General features: G+C 50.9%; 1 protein-coding gene across 1 annotated transcript in view; it reads right to left on the bottom strand.

The window, feature by feature from the left end:
- Positions 1-15,483, bottom strand: part of LOC140737314 (probable voltage-dependent R-type calcium channel subunit alpha-1E) — a 619,860-nt gene that overhangs the window by 45,088 nt on the left and 559,289 nt on the right. Inside the window, 1 exon segment of the mRNA XM_073063744.1 lies at positions 11,922-12,027. Within this exon segment, the coding sequence (XP_072919845.1) occupies positions 11,922-12,027 (106 nt within the window).

Below are 15,483 nucleotides of genomic sequence, written 5' to 3' on the forward strand. Positions count from 1 at the left end.
AGCACTGGACACAGTACACCACACCGGGAGCACTGGACGCATACACCACACTGGGAGCACCGGACACAGTACACCACACCGGGAGCACCGGACGCAGTACACCACACCGGGAGCACCGGACGCAGTACACACACCGGGAGCACCGGATGCATACACCACACCGGGAGCACTGGACGCATACACCACACTGGGAGCACCGGACACAGTACACCACACCGGGAGCACCGGACGCAGTACACCACACCGGGAGCACCGGACGCAGTACACACACCGGGAGCACCGGATGCATACACCACACCGGGAGCACCGGACACAGTACACCACACCGGGAGCACCGGACGCAGTACACCACACCGGGAGCACCGGACGCAGTACACCACACCGGGAGCACCGGACGCAGTACACACACCGGGAGCACTGGACACAGTACACCACACCGGGAGCACCGGACACAGTACACCACACCGGGAGCACCGGATGCATACACCACACCGGGAGCACCGGATGCATACACCACACCGGGAGCACCAGATGCATACACCACACCGGGAGCACCGGATGCATACACCACACCGGGAGCACCGGACGCATACACCACACCGGGAGCACCGGATGCAGTACACCACACCGGGAGCACCGGATGCATACACCACACCGGGTGCACCGGATGCATACACCACACCGGGAGCACCGGACACAGTACACCACACCGGGAGCACCGGATGCATACACCACACCGGGAGCACCAGAAGCATACACCACACCGGGAGCACCGGACACAGTACACCACACCGGGAGCACCGGATGCAGTACACCACACCGGGAGCACCGGATGCAGTACACCACACCGGGAGCACCGGATGCATACACCACACCGGGAGCACCAGATGCATACACCACACCGGGAGCACCGGACGCATACACCACACCGGGAGCACCAGATGCATACACCACACCGGGAGCACCGGACGCAGTACACCACACCGGGAGCACCGGATGCATACACCACACCGGGAGCACCAGATGCATACACCACACCGGGAGCACCGGACGCATACACCACACCGGGAGCACCGGACGCAGTACACCACACCGGGAGCACCGGATGCATACACCACACCGGGAGCACCGGATGCATACACCACACCGGGAGCACCGGACGCAGTACACCACACCGGGAGCACCGGACGCAGTACACCACACCGGGAACACCGGACGCATACACCACACCGGGAGCACCGGATGCATACACCACACCGGGAGCACCGGACGCAGTACACCACACCGGGAGCACCGGATGCATACACCACACCGGGAGCACCGGACACAGTACACCACACCGGGAGCACCGGATGCATACACCACACTGGCAGCACCGGACACAGTACACCACACCGGGAGCACCGGACGCAGTACACCACACCGGGAGCACCGGACGCAGTACACCACACCGGGAGCACCGGACGCAGTACACACACCGGGAGCACCGGATGCAGTACACCACACCGGGGGCACCGGACACAGTACACCACACCGGGAGCACCGGACGCAGTACACCACACCGGGAGCACCGGACACAGTACACCACACCGGGAGCACCGGACACAGTACACCACACCGGGAGCACCGGACGCAGTACACCACACCGGGAGCACCGGACGCAGTACACCACACCGGGAGCACCGGACGCAGTACACCACACCGGGAACACCGGACGCATACACCACACCGGGAGCACCGGATGCATACACCACACCGGGGGCACCGGACACAGTACACCACACCGGGAGCACCGGACACAGTACACCACACCGGGAGCACCGGATGCATACACCACACCGGGAGCACCGGACACAGTACACCACACCGGGAGCACCGGACACAGTACACCACACCGGGAGCACCGGATGCAGTACACCACACCGGGAGCACCGGACGCAGTACACACACCGGGAGCACCGGACACAGTACACCACACCGGGAGCACCGGACGCAGTACACCACACCGGGAGCACCAGACGCAGTACACCACACCGGGAGCACCGGACACAGTACATCACACCGGGAGCACCGGATGCATACACCACACCGGGAGCACCGGACACAGTACACCACACCGGGAGCACCGGACGCAGTACACCACACCGGGAGCACCGGACGCAGTACACCACACCGGGAGCACCAGACGCAGTACACCACACCGGGAGCACCGGACACAGTACATCACACCGGGAGCACCGGATGCATACACCACACCGGGAGCACCGGACGCAGTACACCACACCGGGAGCACCGGACACAGTACACCACACCGGGAGCACCGGATGCATACACCACACCGGGAGCACCGGATGCATACACCACACCGGGAGCACCGGATGCATACACCACACCGGGAGCACTGGATGCATACACCACACCGGGAGCACCAGATGCATACACCACACCGGGAGCACCGGACGCATACACCACACCGGGAGCACCAGATGCATACACCACACCGGGAGCACCGGACGCATACACCACACCGGGAGCACCGGACGCAGTACACCACACCGGGAGCACCGGATGCATACACCACACCGGGAGCACCGGATGCATACACCACACCGGGAGCACCGGATGCAGTACACCACACCGGGAGCACCGGACGCAGTACACCACACCGGGAGCACCGGACGCAGTACACCACACCGGGAACACCGGACGCATACACCACACCGGGAGCACCGGATGCATACACCACACCGGGAGCACCGGACGCAGTACACCACACCGGGAGCACCGGATGCATACACCACACCGGGAGCACCGGACGCATACACCACACCGGGAGCACCGGATGCATACACCACACCGGGAGCACCGGACGCAGTACACCACACCGGGAGCACCGGACGCATACACCACACCGGGAGCACCGGACGCATACACCACACCGGGAGCACCGGATGCATACACCACACCTGGAGCACCGGACGCAGTACACCACACCGGGAGCACCGGACGCAGTACACCACACCGGGAGCACCGGACGCAGTACACCACACCGGGAGCACCGGATGCAGTACACCACACCGGGAGCACCGGATGCATACACCACACCGGGAGCACCGGACGCAGTACACCACACCGGGAGCACCGGACACAGTACACCACACCGGGAGCACCGGATGCATACACCACACTGGGAGCACCGGACACAGTACACCACACCGGGAGCACCGGATGCAGTACACCACACCGGGAGCACCGGACGCAGTACACCACACCGGGAGCACCGGATGCAGTACATCACACCGGGAGCACTGGACACAGTACACCACACCGGGAGCACCGGACACAGTACACCACACCGGGAGCACTGGACACAGTACACCACACCGGGAGCACCGGACGCATACACCACACCGGGAGCACCGGACACAGTACACCACACCGGGAGCACCGGACACAGTACACCACACCGGGAGCACCGGACACAGTACACCACACCGGGAGCACCGGATGCATACACCACACCGGGAGCACCGGACACAGTACACCACACTGGGAGCACCGGACACAGTACACCACACCGGGAGCACCGGATGCATACACCACACCGGGAGCACCGGATGCATACACCACACCGGGAGCACCGGACGCATACACCACACCGGGAGCACCGGACGCAGTACACCACACCGGGAGCACCGGATGCATACACCACACCGGGAGCACCGGACACAGTACACCACACCGGGAGCACCGGACGCATACACCACACCGGGAGCACCGGACACAGTACACCACACCGGGAGCACCGGATGCATACACCACACCGGGAGCACCGGACGCAGTACACCACACCGGGAGCACCGGACGCAGTACACCACACCGGGAGCACCGGACGCAGTACACCACACCGGGAGCACCGGACACAGTACACCACACCGGGAGCACCGGATGCATACACCACACCGGGAGCACCGGACACAGTACACCACACCGGGAGCACCGGACGCATACACCACACCGGGAGCACCGGACACAGTACACCACACCGGGAGCACCGGATGAATACACCACACCGGGAGCACCGGACGCAGTACACCACACCGGGAGCACCGGACGCAGTACACCACACCGGGAGCACCGGACGCAGTACACCACACCGGGAGCACCGGACACAGTACACCACACCGGGAGCACCGGATGCATACACCACACCGGGAGCACCGGACGCATACACCACACCGGGAGCACCGGATGCAGTACACCACACCGGGAGCACCGGACGCAGTACACCACACCGGGAGCACCGGACACAGTACACCACACCGGGAGCACCGGACGCAGTACACCACACCGGGAGCACCGGACACAGTACACCACACCGGGAGCACCGGATGCATACACCACACCGGGAGCACCAGATGCAGTACACCACACCGGGAGCACCGGACACAGTACACCACACCGGGAGCACCGGATGCAGTACACCACACCGGGAGCACCGGACACAGTACACCACACCGGGAGCACCGGACGCATACACCACACCGGCAGCACCGGATGCATACACCACACCGGGAGCACCGGATGCAGTACACCACACCGGGAGCACCGGACACATACACCACACCGGGAGCACCAGATGCAGTACACCACACCGGGAGCACCGGACGCAGTACACCACACCGGGAGCACCGGACACAGTACACCACACCGGGAGCACCGGATGCATACACCACACCGGGAGCACCGGACGCAGTACACCACACCGGGAGCACCGGATGCAGTACACCACACCGGGAGCACCGGACGCAGTACACCACACCGGGAGCACCGGATGCAGTACACCACACCGGGAGCACCGGACGCAGTACACCACACCGGGAGCACCGGACGCATACTCCACACCGGGAGCACCAGACGCATACACCACACCGGGAGAACCGGATGCAGTACACCACACCGGGAGCACCGGACGCAGTACACCACACCGGGAGCACCGGACACAGTACACCACACCGGGAGCACCGGATGCAGTACACCACACCGGGAGCACCGGACACAGTACACCACACCGGGAGCACCGGACGCATACACCACACCGGCAGCACCGGATGCATACACCACACCGGGAGCACCGGATGCAGTACACCACACCGGGAGCACCGGACACATACACCACACCGGGAGCACCAGATGCAGTACACCACACCGGGAGCACCGGACGCAGTACACCACACCGGGAGCACCGGACACAGTACACCACACCGGGAGCACCGGATGCATACACCACACCGGGAGCACCGGACGCAGTACACCACACCGGGAGCACCGGATGCAGTACACCACACCGGGAGCACCGGACGCAGTACACCACACCGGGAGCACCGGATGCAGTACACCACACCGGGAGCACCGGACGCAGTACACCACACCGGGAGCACCGGACGCATACTCCACACCGGGAGCACCAGACGCATACACCACACCGGGAGCACCGGATGCAGTACACCACACCGGGAGCACCGGACGCAGTACACCACACCGTGAGCACCAGATGCATACACCACACCGGGAGCACCGGATGCAGTACACCACACCGGGAGCACCAGACGCATACACCACACCGGGAGCACCGGATGCAGTACACCACACCGGGAGCACCGGACGCAGTACACCACACCGTGAGCACCAGATGCATACACCACACCGTGAGCACCAGATGCAGTACACCAACCAGCCGACTCACAGGTGACGTGTCCTCTGGGTGTTCCAGTTTCCTCCCTCTGATTAGGCTAGGATTAAATCGGGATTGTTGGGCAAAGAACCGGAAGGGCCTGTTATGTGCTGTAACTCAGTAAATAACTAAGAAATAAATTTAAAAAAAGAGTGTCTCTCTATAACTCCCAGTCCCACTCTTTGGGAGGTATCTGAAGTACTTTAGTCTCTATTTTTCATTGAGTCATAGAGTAAAATAGCATGGAAACAGGCCCTTTAACCCAGCTTGTCTGTGTAAACCATAGTGCCACTAAGCTAGTTCCATTTACCTGTATCCTTCTAAACCCCTTCTATCCATGTACTTGTCCAAATGCCTTTAAATATTGGTATTGTATTAGCCTCAACCACTCCCCCGGCAGCTCATTCCATTTGTGCCTCATTGACTACATGAAGAAGCTGACCCCCCAGGTCCCTTTTAATACTTTCCCCTCTTACCTTAAACCAGTGCACCCTAGTTTTTTGTTTCCCCTTCCCGGAAAAAAAAGATTATGTGTATTTAGCCTGTCTCTGTCTCTCATGATCTTATATACCTCTATAAGATTAGAACCCCCACCCCACCCCCACCTCCTATATTGACCCAATCTCTGTCTGTTATAATTTTACACACCTCTATAAAATTACATCCCCCCCCAGTGTCCTACATTAATTATATCTCTCCCTCTCATGATTTAATGTACCTTTATAAGGTCACAGCACCCCCCCAACTCCTACATTCCAAGGAATAAAGTCCTAGCCTGACCAACACTTCCATATTACTAGGACTTTGAGTCCTGGCTGCTTTCTTGCACATTTTCACTACTCTTTCTAGTTTAATAACGTCTTTCCCATAATGTAGCGACTGAAACTGTACTTCAGGGGCAGCCTCACCAGCATTCTGTACAACTGCAACATAACCTCTCACCTCAATACAAATAGACATCTCAGCACCAATGGCTGTTTCTCAGTCCCAATCAGATCAGTTTATAACATCTTCTGTTCCAAGAATGACATCCCCCTCTCTGTCTTTGTCTCTCTCTCTTTGGTCTTCACCTCCTCCCCCCTCACAAACATTCCCTGTCTCCACCCCTCTCCTTGGCTGGAATTTAAAGTTCAATGTTTTTGTCACATTTCCAGTTCTGTAGAAGTCTTTTATCCAGTTCCAGCATGACCTGAATGGACACTGGATCCATGAACACTACCTCACTACTTTTTTATTTCTGTTATTTTTGCACTACTTATTTTAACTATTTAATAGACATATATGTACTTACAGTAATTCTGTTTTTTTCCCCTCTATATTTATTTCATTGTACTGCTGCCGTAAAGTTAACAAATTTCACGACATATGCCAGTGATTTTAAATCCAATTCTGATTATGACTTCCATGTTGCTGTGTTTCTGGGTCACCTTAAACCGACACAGGAGAGGTAGTAATTGGGGGACAAGGCAATGGAAGATGAAATGAATAAGTGATTTGCATCGGTCTTCGCTGTGGAAACATGAGCAGTATGCCGGAGAGTGTCAGGTGGTAGAAGTGAGAGCAGTTGCTATTACTAGGGAGAAGATACTTAGCAAGCTGAAAGGTCTGAAGGTAGACAAGTCACCTGGACCAGATGGTCTACACCCAGGGTTCAGAAAGGGGTAGGTGAAGAGATAGTGGGGGCATTAGTAATGATCTTTCAAGAATCATGAGATTCTGGCATGGTTCCAGTCGACTGCAAAACTGCAAACATCACTCAACTCTTCAAGAAGGGAATGAGGCAGAGAAAGGAAACTATAGGCAGTTAGCCTTACTTCAGTGGTTGGGAAGATGTTGGAGTTGATTGTTAAGGATGAGGTTTTGGGGTACTTGGTACATAGTAAAATAGGCTATAGTCAGCATGGTTTCCTTAAGAGAAAATCTTGCTTGACAAATCTGTTGGAATTCGTTAAGAACAAACAGAATAGAAAAGGAGAATCAGTGGGTCTTGTGTACCTGGCTTTTGACAAGATGCTGCACATGAGGCTGTTTAGCAAGATAAGTGCACAGGAAAGATACTAGCATGGATAGAGCATTAGCTGATTGGCAGGAGGCAAATAGGCAAATAAAAGGGCTCTAGGCTGTGTACTTGCTGGAATTTAGAAGAATAAGGGGGAGGGGGTTCTCATTGAAACCTATCGAATGCTGGAAGGCCCAGATAGAATGGATCCATTGTGGTGGAGTTTAGTACCAGAGGGCACAAATTCAGAATAGAGGGATTTCTATTTAAAACAGAGATGAGGATGAATTTCTTTAGCCAGAGGGTGGAGAGCCTGTGGAATTCGTTGCCAGTCAGCTGTGGAGACCAGGTCATTGGGTGTATTTAAAATAGAGATGGATAGATTCTTGATAAGGCAGGACGTGAAAGGTTACAGGAAGAAGGCAGGAAAATGGGATCAGCCATGATCAAATGGTGAAGCAGACTCAATGAACTGAATGGCCTAATTCTGCTCCTATGTCTTATGGTCTTATCTACATGTCCTGCTACCTTAAGAGTGGAATAAGCGTATCATTGGCAGGCTACTTTGTGGGAGTGACTGCACCAGCAATAAGTGTGTTCAGTGGATTGTGGATTTCCAGCAGGTGTTCGATAAGATGCCACATAAAAGACTTATCCATAAGATAAGGATGCATAGGGTTGCGGGTGATGTATTAGCATGGATAGAGGATTGGTTAAATAATAGAAGGCAAAGAGTTGGGAGACATGGGTGTTTCTCGTTGGCAATCAGTGGTGAGCGGTGCTGGGCCTGCAACTGTTCACAATTTACATTAACGATTTGGAAGAGGGGACCAGGTGTAGTGTATCTCTAAGTTTGCTGATGATACTAAAGTGAGTGGGAAAGCAAATTGTGCAGAAGATACGGAGAGTCCGCAGAGAGATATAGATAGGTTAAGTGAGTGGGCAAGGGTCTGGCAGATGGAATACAATGTGGTAAATGTGAGGTCATCCACTTGGAAGAAAAAATGGAAGAGAAGATTATTATTTAAATATAAAATATTGCGGCATGCTGCTGTGCAAAGGGACTTGCATGAATCACAAAAGTCTGGTTTGCAGCTGCAGCAGGCTACAAAGAAGGCAAATGGAATGTTGGCCTTCATTGCTCAAGGGATTGAATTTAAGAGCAAGGAGGTTATGCTGCAACTGTACAGGGTACTAGTGAGGCTGTACGTGCAGTTCTGGTCTCCTTACTTGAGGAAGGATATACTGGCTTTGGAGGCAGTGCAGAGGAGGTTCACTAGATTGATTCCAGATATGAAGAGGTTAGACCATATATGTCAAACTCAAGGCCCGCGGTGGAATTATTTTTGGCCCGCGAGATAATATCTAATTACTATTAAAGCTGGCCCCAGTAATCGAAGCGCCTATGGCGTATGATATGGCTAATGCTGAGTTTATTCAGGTACCAGGTTTTCAGGGTTTTTAGTGTTTATTCGGCAGTCTTCTTCATAAGAAACGGAATTTGTAAAGTGAAACACTTTGTAGTTATAGCAGAGACTGAGACACATGAGAGCAGGCTGAAAAAACAGAGGCAACGAAAGCTGCGTTCGCATGCGTCCGACTGATCCGGCCCGCATGAAGCTGCATTTTGCTCAATCCGGCCCGTGACCTAAAATGAGTTTGACACCCCTGGGTTAGACTATGAGGAGAGATTGAGTCACCTGGGACTCCACTCAAGGGAATTCGGAAGAATGACAGGAGACCTTACAGAAACATTAAATTATGAAAGGGATAGATAAAGTAGAGGCAGGAAAGTTGTTTCCACTGATAGGTAAGACTAGAACCTGGGCACATAGCCTCAAGATTTGGGGGAGTAGATTTAGGTTGCAGATGAGGATGAACTGCTTTTCCCAGAGGGTGATGAATCTGTGAAATTCTCTACCCAATGAAGCAGGGGAGGCTACCTCAGTAAATATATTTAAGACAAATTTGGACAGGTTTTTGCATAGTAGGGGAATTAAGGTTATGGGGAAAAGGCAGATAGGTGGAAATCAGTCCATGGCCAGATCAGCCATCATCTTATTGAACAGCAGAGCAGGCTCAACGGGCCAGATGGCCGACTCCTGCTCCTCTTTCTTATGTTCTTATGTCCAGTGTCCCTGGTGACTATATCAGCAAGAACTGTGTCCAGTGTCCCTGGTGACTATATCAGCAAGAACTGTGTCCAGTGTCCCTGGTGACAATATCAGCAAGAACTGTGTCCAGTGTCCCTGGTGACTATATCAGCAAGAACTGTGTCCAGTGTGTCTGTGGTGACTACACCAGCAGGAAGTGTGTCCAGTGTCCGTGGTCACTACACCAGCAAGATGTGTCCAGTGTGTCTGTGGTGACTACACCAGCAAGAACTGTGTCCAGTGTCCCTGGTGACAACACCAGCAGGAAGTGTGTCCAGTGTCCGTGGTGACTACACTAGCAAGAAATGTGTCCAGTGTGTCTGTGGTGACTACACCAGCAAGAAGTGTGTCCAGTGTCCGTGGTGACTACACCAGCAAGGTGTGTCCAGTGTGTCTGTGGTGACTACACCAGCAAGGTGTGTCCAGTGTGTCTGTGGTGACTACACTAGCAAGAAGTGTGTCGAGTGACCCTGGCTGATTGTTGAACTGGTTATTTTCATACAATGTGTACATTATGGCTGGTGTCTTGCAAGAAATCGAGGTTCATACTACAAAGGTCAGAATAAGAAGATGGAATAGAAGGATATTGTGAAAAAGTAAGGTTATAAACTTCCATGAGGAAATCTGCAGATGCTGGAAATTCAAACAACAACACACAAAATGCTGGTGGAACACAGCAGGCCAGGCAGCATCTATAGGGAGAAGTGCTGTCGACGTTTCGGGCCGAGACCCTTTGTCAGGACTGTTATAAACTTCCGATTCTTTCTGGCGATATGGGCAGTCTGAGGAAGGCCACATTTTGACTCTATCAAGTCATTCTGAGATGTTGGGCATGGACCTTGAGTGTGTGGATTAGTTAAAAGTCAGAAACACTGAAAAGGACTGTAGTCCTTAAAGATCAAAATGAAATTTCCATTATATAGGACACAGGAAAGAATTTCATTATTATTGGCTGGTGTTAAAATTAGCCCATTCATTTGCCCTGCTTCTGATAATTGGCCTAGAAATAGATATGGCTTTTAATTTACATTTTGAAATTGAATTCCAAATCTCGGAACTGCCACAGTGGAACATGAATTAACAACTGAGTTGTCCAATTCCTAGTTCACTGACTAAGGTGAACATGGTTTTGCCCTAAGGTGGGACATCCGCTGCAAAGGTTGAATGATTGGATGGTTGAGGTTGAGGTTAACAAGGGAACTCTTTGTGGGAAATGGAGAGAATGTGGAGTTAATGTGAGCTCAGAAGGTGGGTTTGGCAGATCAGAATTCCAAGTCATAATATGACATTGAGGGTGAGGGATATGCAGGAGTGTGAGGCAGTGAGAATGAGGAAGATCTGAGAGTGATGGAGTATGAAAGTGAGGGAGAGGTGATAGTGGGAGGATGGTGAGTGAGGGAGGGTAAGACTGAGTGAGTGAGAGTTGGGAAGGGTAAAAGTGAGGAAGGGTGAGACTGAGGAAGAGTGAGAGAGTGAGGGAGGGGAAGAATGAGCAAGCATGAGAATTTGGAACGGAGAAAGCTTCAGAAACAAAGACATAAGAGACTGGGGATGCCGGAACCTGGAGGGAACACAAAAGGTGCTGGAGGAGCACAGCAGGTCAAGCAGCATCTCTAGAGAGAAATGGATGGTCAACATTTCAAGCTGAAACCCTTTATCAAGATCAGATGAAGAGTCTTGAGCTGAAATATCAGCTGTCTATTTCCCTCCATAGATGCTGCCTGAACTGCTGAGGTCTGAGCAACAGTAGGAATGTGTATGGGTCGGAGAGATGGTAGAATTATACATCCAGTGATGTGATGAAACGTTAATGTTTCTCTCGCCTCTGATGCACCTCTAACCTGCTAATTATTTTCTGCTACCTGTTTTTATTTCAGGTCCCAATTATCAGGAGCATTTTAATTGTGTCTGATAAACACACCATGGTAGACCTTGGGACATCTTACTATGATATAAAGCACCAAAGTGTTCTTGATGTGGTTACTCCTGGTTAAAGTTTGTGGAGTAGTGATGTCGATGATGAATGTCTGCTTACCTCTTGCAAGCTTGATTTGAAGTGCAGTCCTGATCAAGGCCATGAGGGTGGAGGTGAAGTGGACAGTCTTGTCCTCAGTCACAGGCATATTCATCAGTACCAGTCTCTATAAAGGAGAAGGACAGTAAGCCACAGCCAGATCCAGTAATGCTGCCTTTTCATCCTGTCTCCATACTGGGATCTAGCTACTTCCCACAATAGTTCCAATCTGGTGACTCTAGCAGGTTATGTGTTTTCTTGCAAGGGCATTATTTTCCCTTATCCTTCGCTTACCTCCCCCTCTATCTGACAGTATTCTCCAGCTTTTCCATGTCCTGCACCTTCCTGCCACTGAGAACCTTTGACCTACCAACCACCATTGGATTTCTAGCCTACCTACCTTCATAGTGGCCATCCCCTGATACACAGCGGCTAACCCACCATATGCTTTGCTCCCCGTCAACCTTCCCACCTTTTTATGAGACATGAACAAAAACACGGAGGAAAAACATCAACTTTCTCACTTCACATTGAGAATTTGTCTCCACTTTTTTTCTTGGGACACTAATCTTAGAAATGGCAGGAGAGTTCAGGTAGGTGGTCAACCTTTGTATCTACTACCAGAGCAATAGATGGGGTTGTCCATGTCCTGAAGGGGAGCCTTCATCCAGACCCCTCCTATCTTGCAATTGCAATAAATTATTGTCACACAGACGCCCTTTTACCCATAGAAAATGCATGGCAGAGAAGTCCATTCAGCCCATCACATCCATACCAGTCATCAGTCAAATCTAACCCCAACCCACAGCCCACGCCACCCTCCACCAGCACTAGATCTGTAGCTCTTCGGGTCACAGCTCTTCCAGTACGGATCCTAACAATGTATAAATGTGACGGCGGTTTCTGCCTTTCAGCCGGGGAGTTCCATTCCCCACCAAACTATGGGTTGCAGAACCTATCCTCATCTTGTTCCGAGACCAACTAGATAAACAGGGTGGTCCTATTTTCTCTATCCAGGTCTCTAATAACACCACAAACTTAAGTTACAGCTTCACTCAACCTACTGTGAAAAACACCAGGCATTCCACTGTTCCTCACTGCTAGCATTTCCATGTCCTAGAGACATCCTCATAAATCACCTCTCCAATGCAACCTCAACCTCCCTGGAGTCCAGGATCATACACAGAACTGAAGATGTGGACTGGCTGTTAATGTGAGCAATTTTGGGGCCCATATGGTCTGCTAGCCCTGGACAGGGTCCAGAGAAGGCTAGCAGGAATGATTTCAGGAATGTAAGGTTTAATGTATGAGGAGTGTATCTCATTGAAACTTACTCAATACTAAGGACTCAATACTTAATACTGAATATTTAAAGGACTCTTCATTTTATCTTCTCCAGTCCTGCTGAAGCATCTTGGCTCGAAACGTGGACTGTACTCTTTTCCTGCTGAGTTCCTCCAGCATTTTGTGTGTGTTGTTTGGATTTCCAGCATCTGCAGATTTTATCTTGTTTGTGATTGAATACTTAAGGGCCTGGATAGAAAGTACGTACTGAGGATGTTTCAATTAGTCTAGAATCTGAGGGCATGGCCTCAGAACAAAGGGACATTTAAATGTGAGAGGTATTTCTTCAGCCAGAGCATGGTGATTCTGTGGAATTCATTGGGTGTGGAGGCCAAGTCATCAGGTGTATTTAAGGCTAAGATCAATAGGTTCTTGCTTGGTAAGGGTTGGTAAGGGTTACGGAAAGAAGGCAGGTGAATGGGGTTAAAACATCTGCTATAACTGAATGGTGTAGCATGATCAGTGGGCTGAATGGCCTACTTCTGCTCCATTATCTTATGGACGAATTGCAGCAGAACACCATTGTCCTTATACTGAAGGGTGTATCAACGCAAGGGGTCCTGTTAAGAATGATAGTCAACACTTTTGAGTGTATTGATCAAATAACATTAAGAATGTTTTTCCTCATCTTACCAAACCATTTTTGTCTTTCTGCTGTCTAAAGATCTCTATTGTCAACCACATAACCAATATTTGTTTCATCTGCAAACTTCCTTATTATGGATCCTGCATTTGGAAATACCCTGGGAGATCTGGAAAGATTTAGTTAGACCCTCTGCAATTTCCCTCCTTGCTTCTCTTAGCAGCCTGATAAACATTTCATCCAACTGTAGTAGTTTATCCACTTTCAAAGATGCAAAATCCCTTAATATTCCCTCTTTTACCATCTTTATTTCACTCATTTATGTTAATTATAACACTGAGATTATCCCCCTTTTGTAAACAACTGCAAAATATCCATTAAGAACCTACTCATTCTTTGCTTTATGTATATAATGGATTTTTGCCATAATTTTCTCTTTGGTTTTCCACATTTCCCTTATTAATCACTCTTTCATACTTCCTAATCTTCTGAGCTGTCTGTTGCATTTTAGCTTCTGATCAAAGCTTCCTGTTTTTGCCTTTTCTTGCCCGCGTTATCACATCATCCAAGGGTTCTAGATTTGATAGTCTTGTCCTTTATCTTTACTGGACCTTATTCACTTTGAAGCCCTTGAAAGCCCTTCATTAAATACTTTCTGTTGTTTCTAAAGATTTATATTGGTGTAACTATTTTCTGTTCTCTTTTCTGTCTGGTAAGATTGCCTTTACCCTAATACAAACTCCTATTTTAGCCTTAACCTTTCCCTAACTACGTTGTATCTAAATGAATTATCTTCTAAAGAAATGCTCTCACAGTACTCAGCTTCATTCCAAAACATAAATAGAGAATTGCTCTCCTTGGGGTGGAGGGGTGGGAATCCTGAAGCATGGTTCTGACCCAAAACATCAACAATTTCTTTCTCCCCACAGCCACTGCTTGACCCAGTAAGTCCAGCAGTTGTTGTCACTCTCTTTGAGATGAGTTTATCACATACTGCCTTCAAAGAAGTCCTTCTGAAGGAGGTACTTTGAGCCTTGTATACTGTTTGTACTGACTGCATTGCAGTTAATATCTGGGGCATTGAAATATTTTTCACCCGCTTGGACTTGCTGCAGTAAATGATTTGTTTCCATACTTGTCTCTCTTCATCAGAGTGGATTGTTTGGAGATCTTATACTCTGTCAATAAGGGGAATGTCCTTTTTTGCTCCTTCATTTAAAAATGAGCTTTCCATAATATGATTCATACAGACTTGTCTCCAAGATTGTCGTCGCCTTACTCTTTGTTCATCTTTCCTTTCCTTTACCTAAAAGACCTGTACCAATGTCAGTACTACTCCTACTTAAGTCATGTTTCAGTAACATATTGCCAAGATGCTGCCTTGATTAGAGAACATGTGCTATAATGAGATGTTGGAGGGGAGATCTGATCGAGGTTGATAAAATAGAGTAGACAGACAGTATTCCCAGGGTTGAAATCACTAATACCAGAGGGCATGCATTTAAGGTGAGAGGGGGTAATTTCAAAGGAAATGTGAGGGGCAAATTTTTTTACACAGGAAGTGTTGGGTGTCTGGAATGTGCTGCATGGGCTGGTGTTGGCGGCAGATACATGAGAGATTCTTAAGAGAGGTTTAGATAGACACATGAATGGGGT

Source organism: Hemitrygon akajei, chromosome 12 (genome assembly GCF_048418815.1).
Source record: "Hemitrygon akajei chromosome 12, sHemAka1.3, whole genome shotgun sequence".
Taxonomy (NCBI): Eukaryota; Metazoa; Chordata; class Chondrichthyes; order Myliobatiformes; family Dasyatidae; genus Hemitrygon; species Hemitrygon akajei.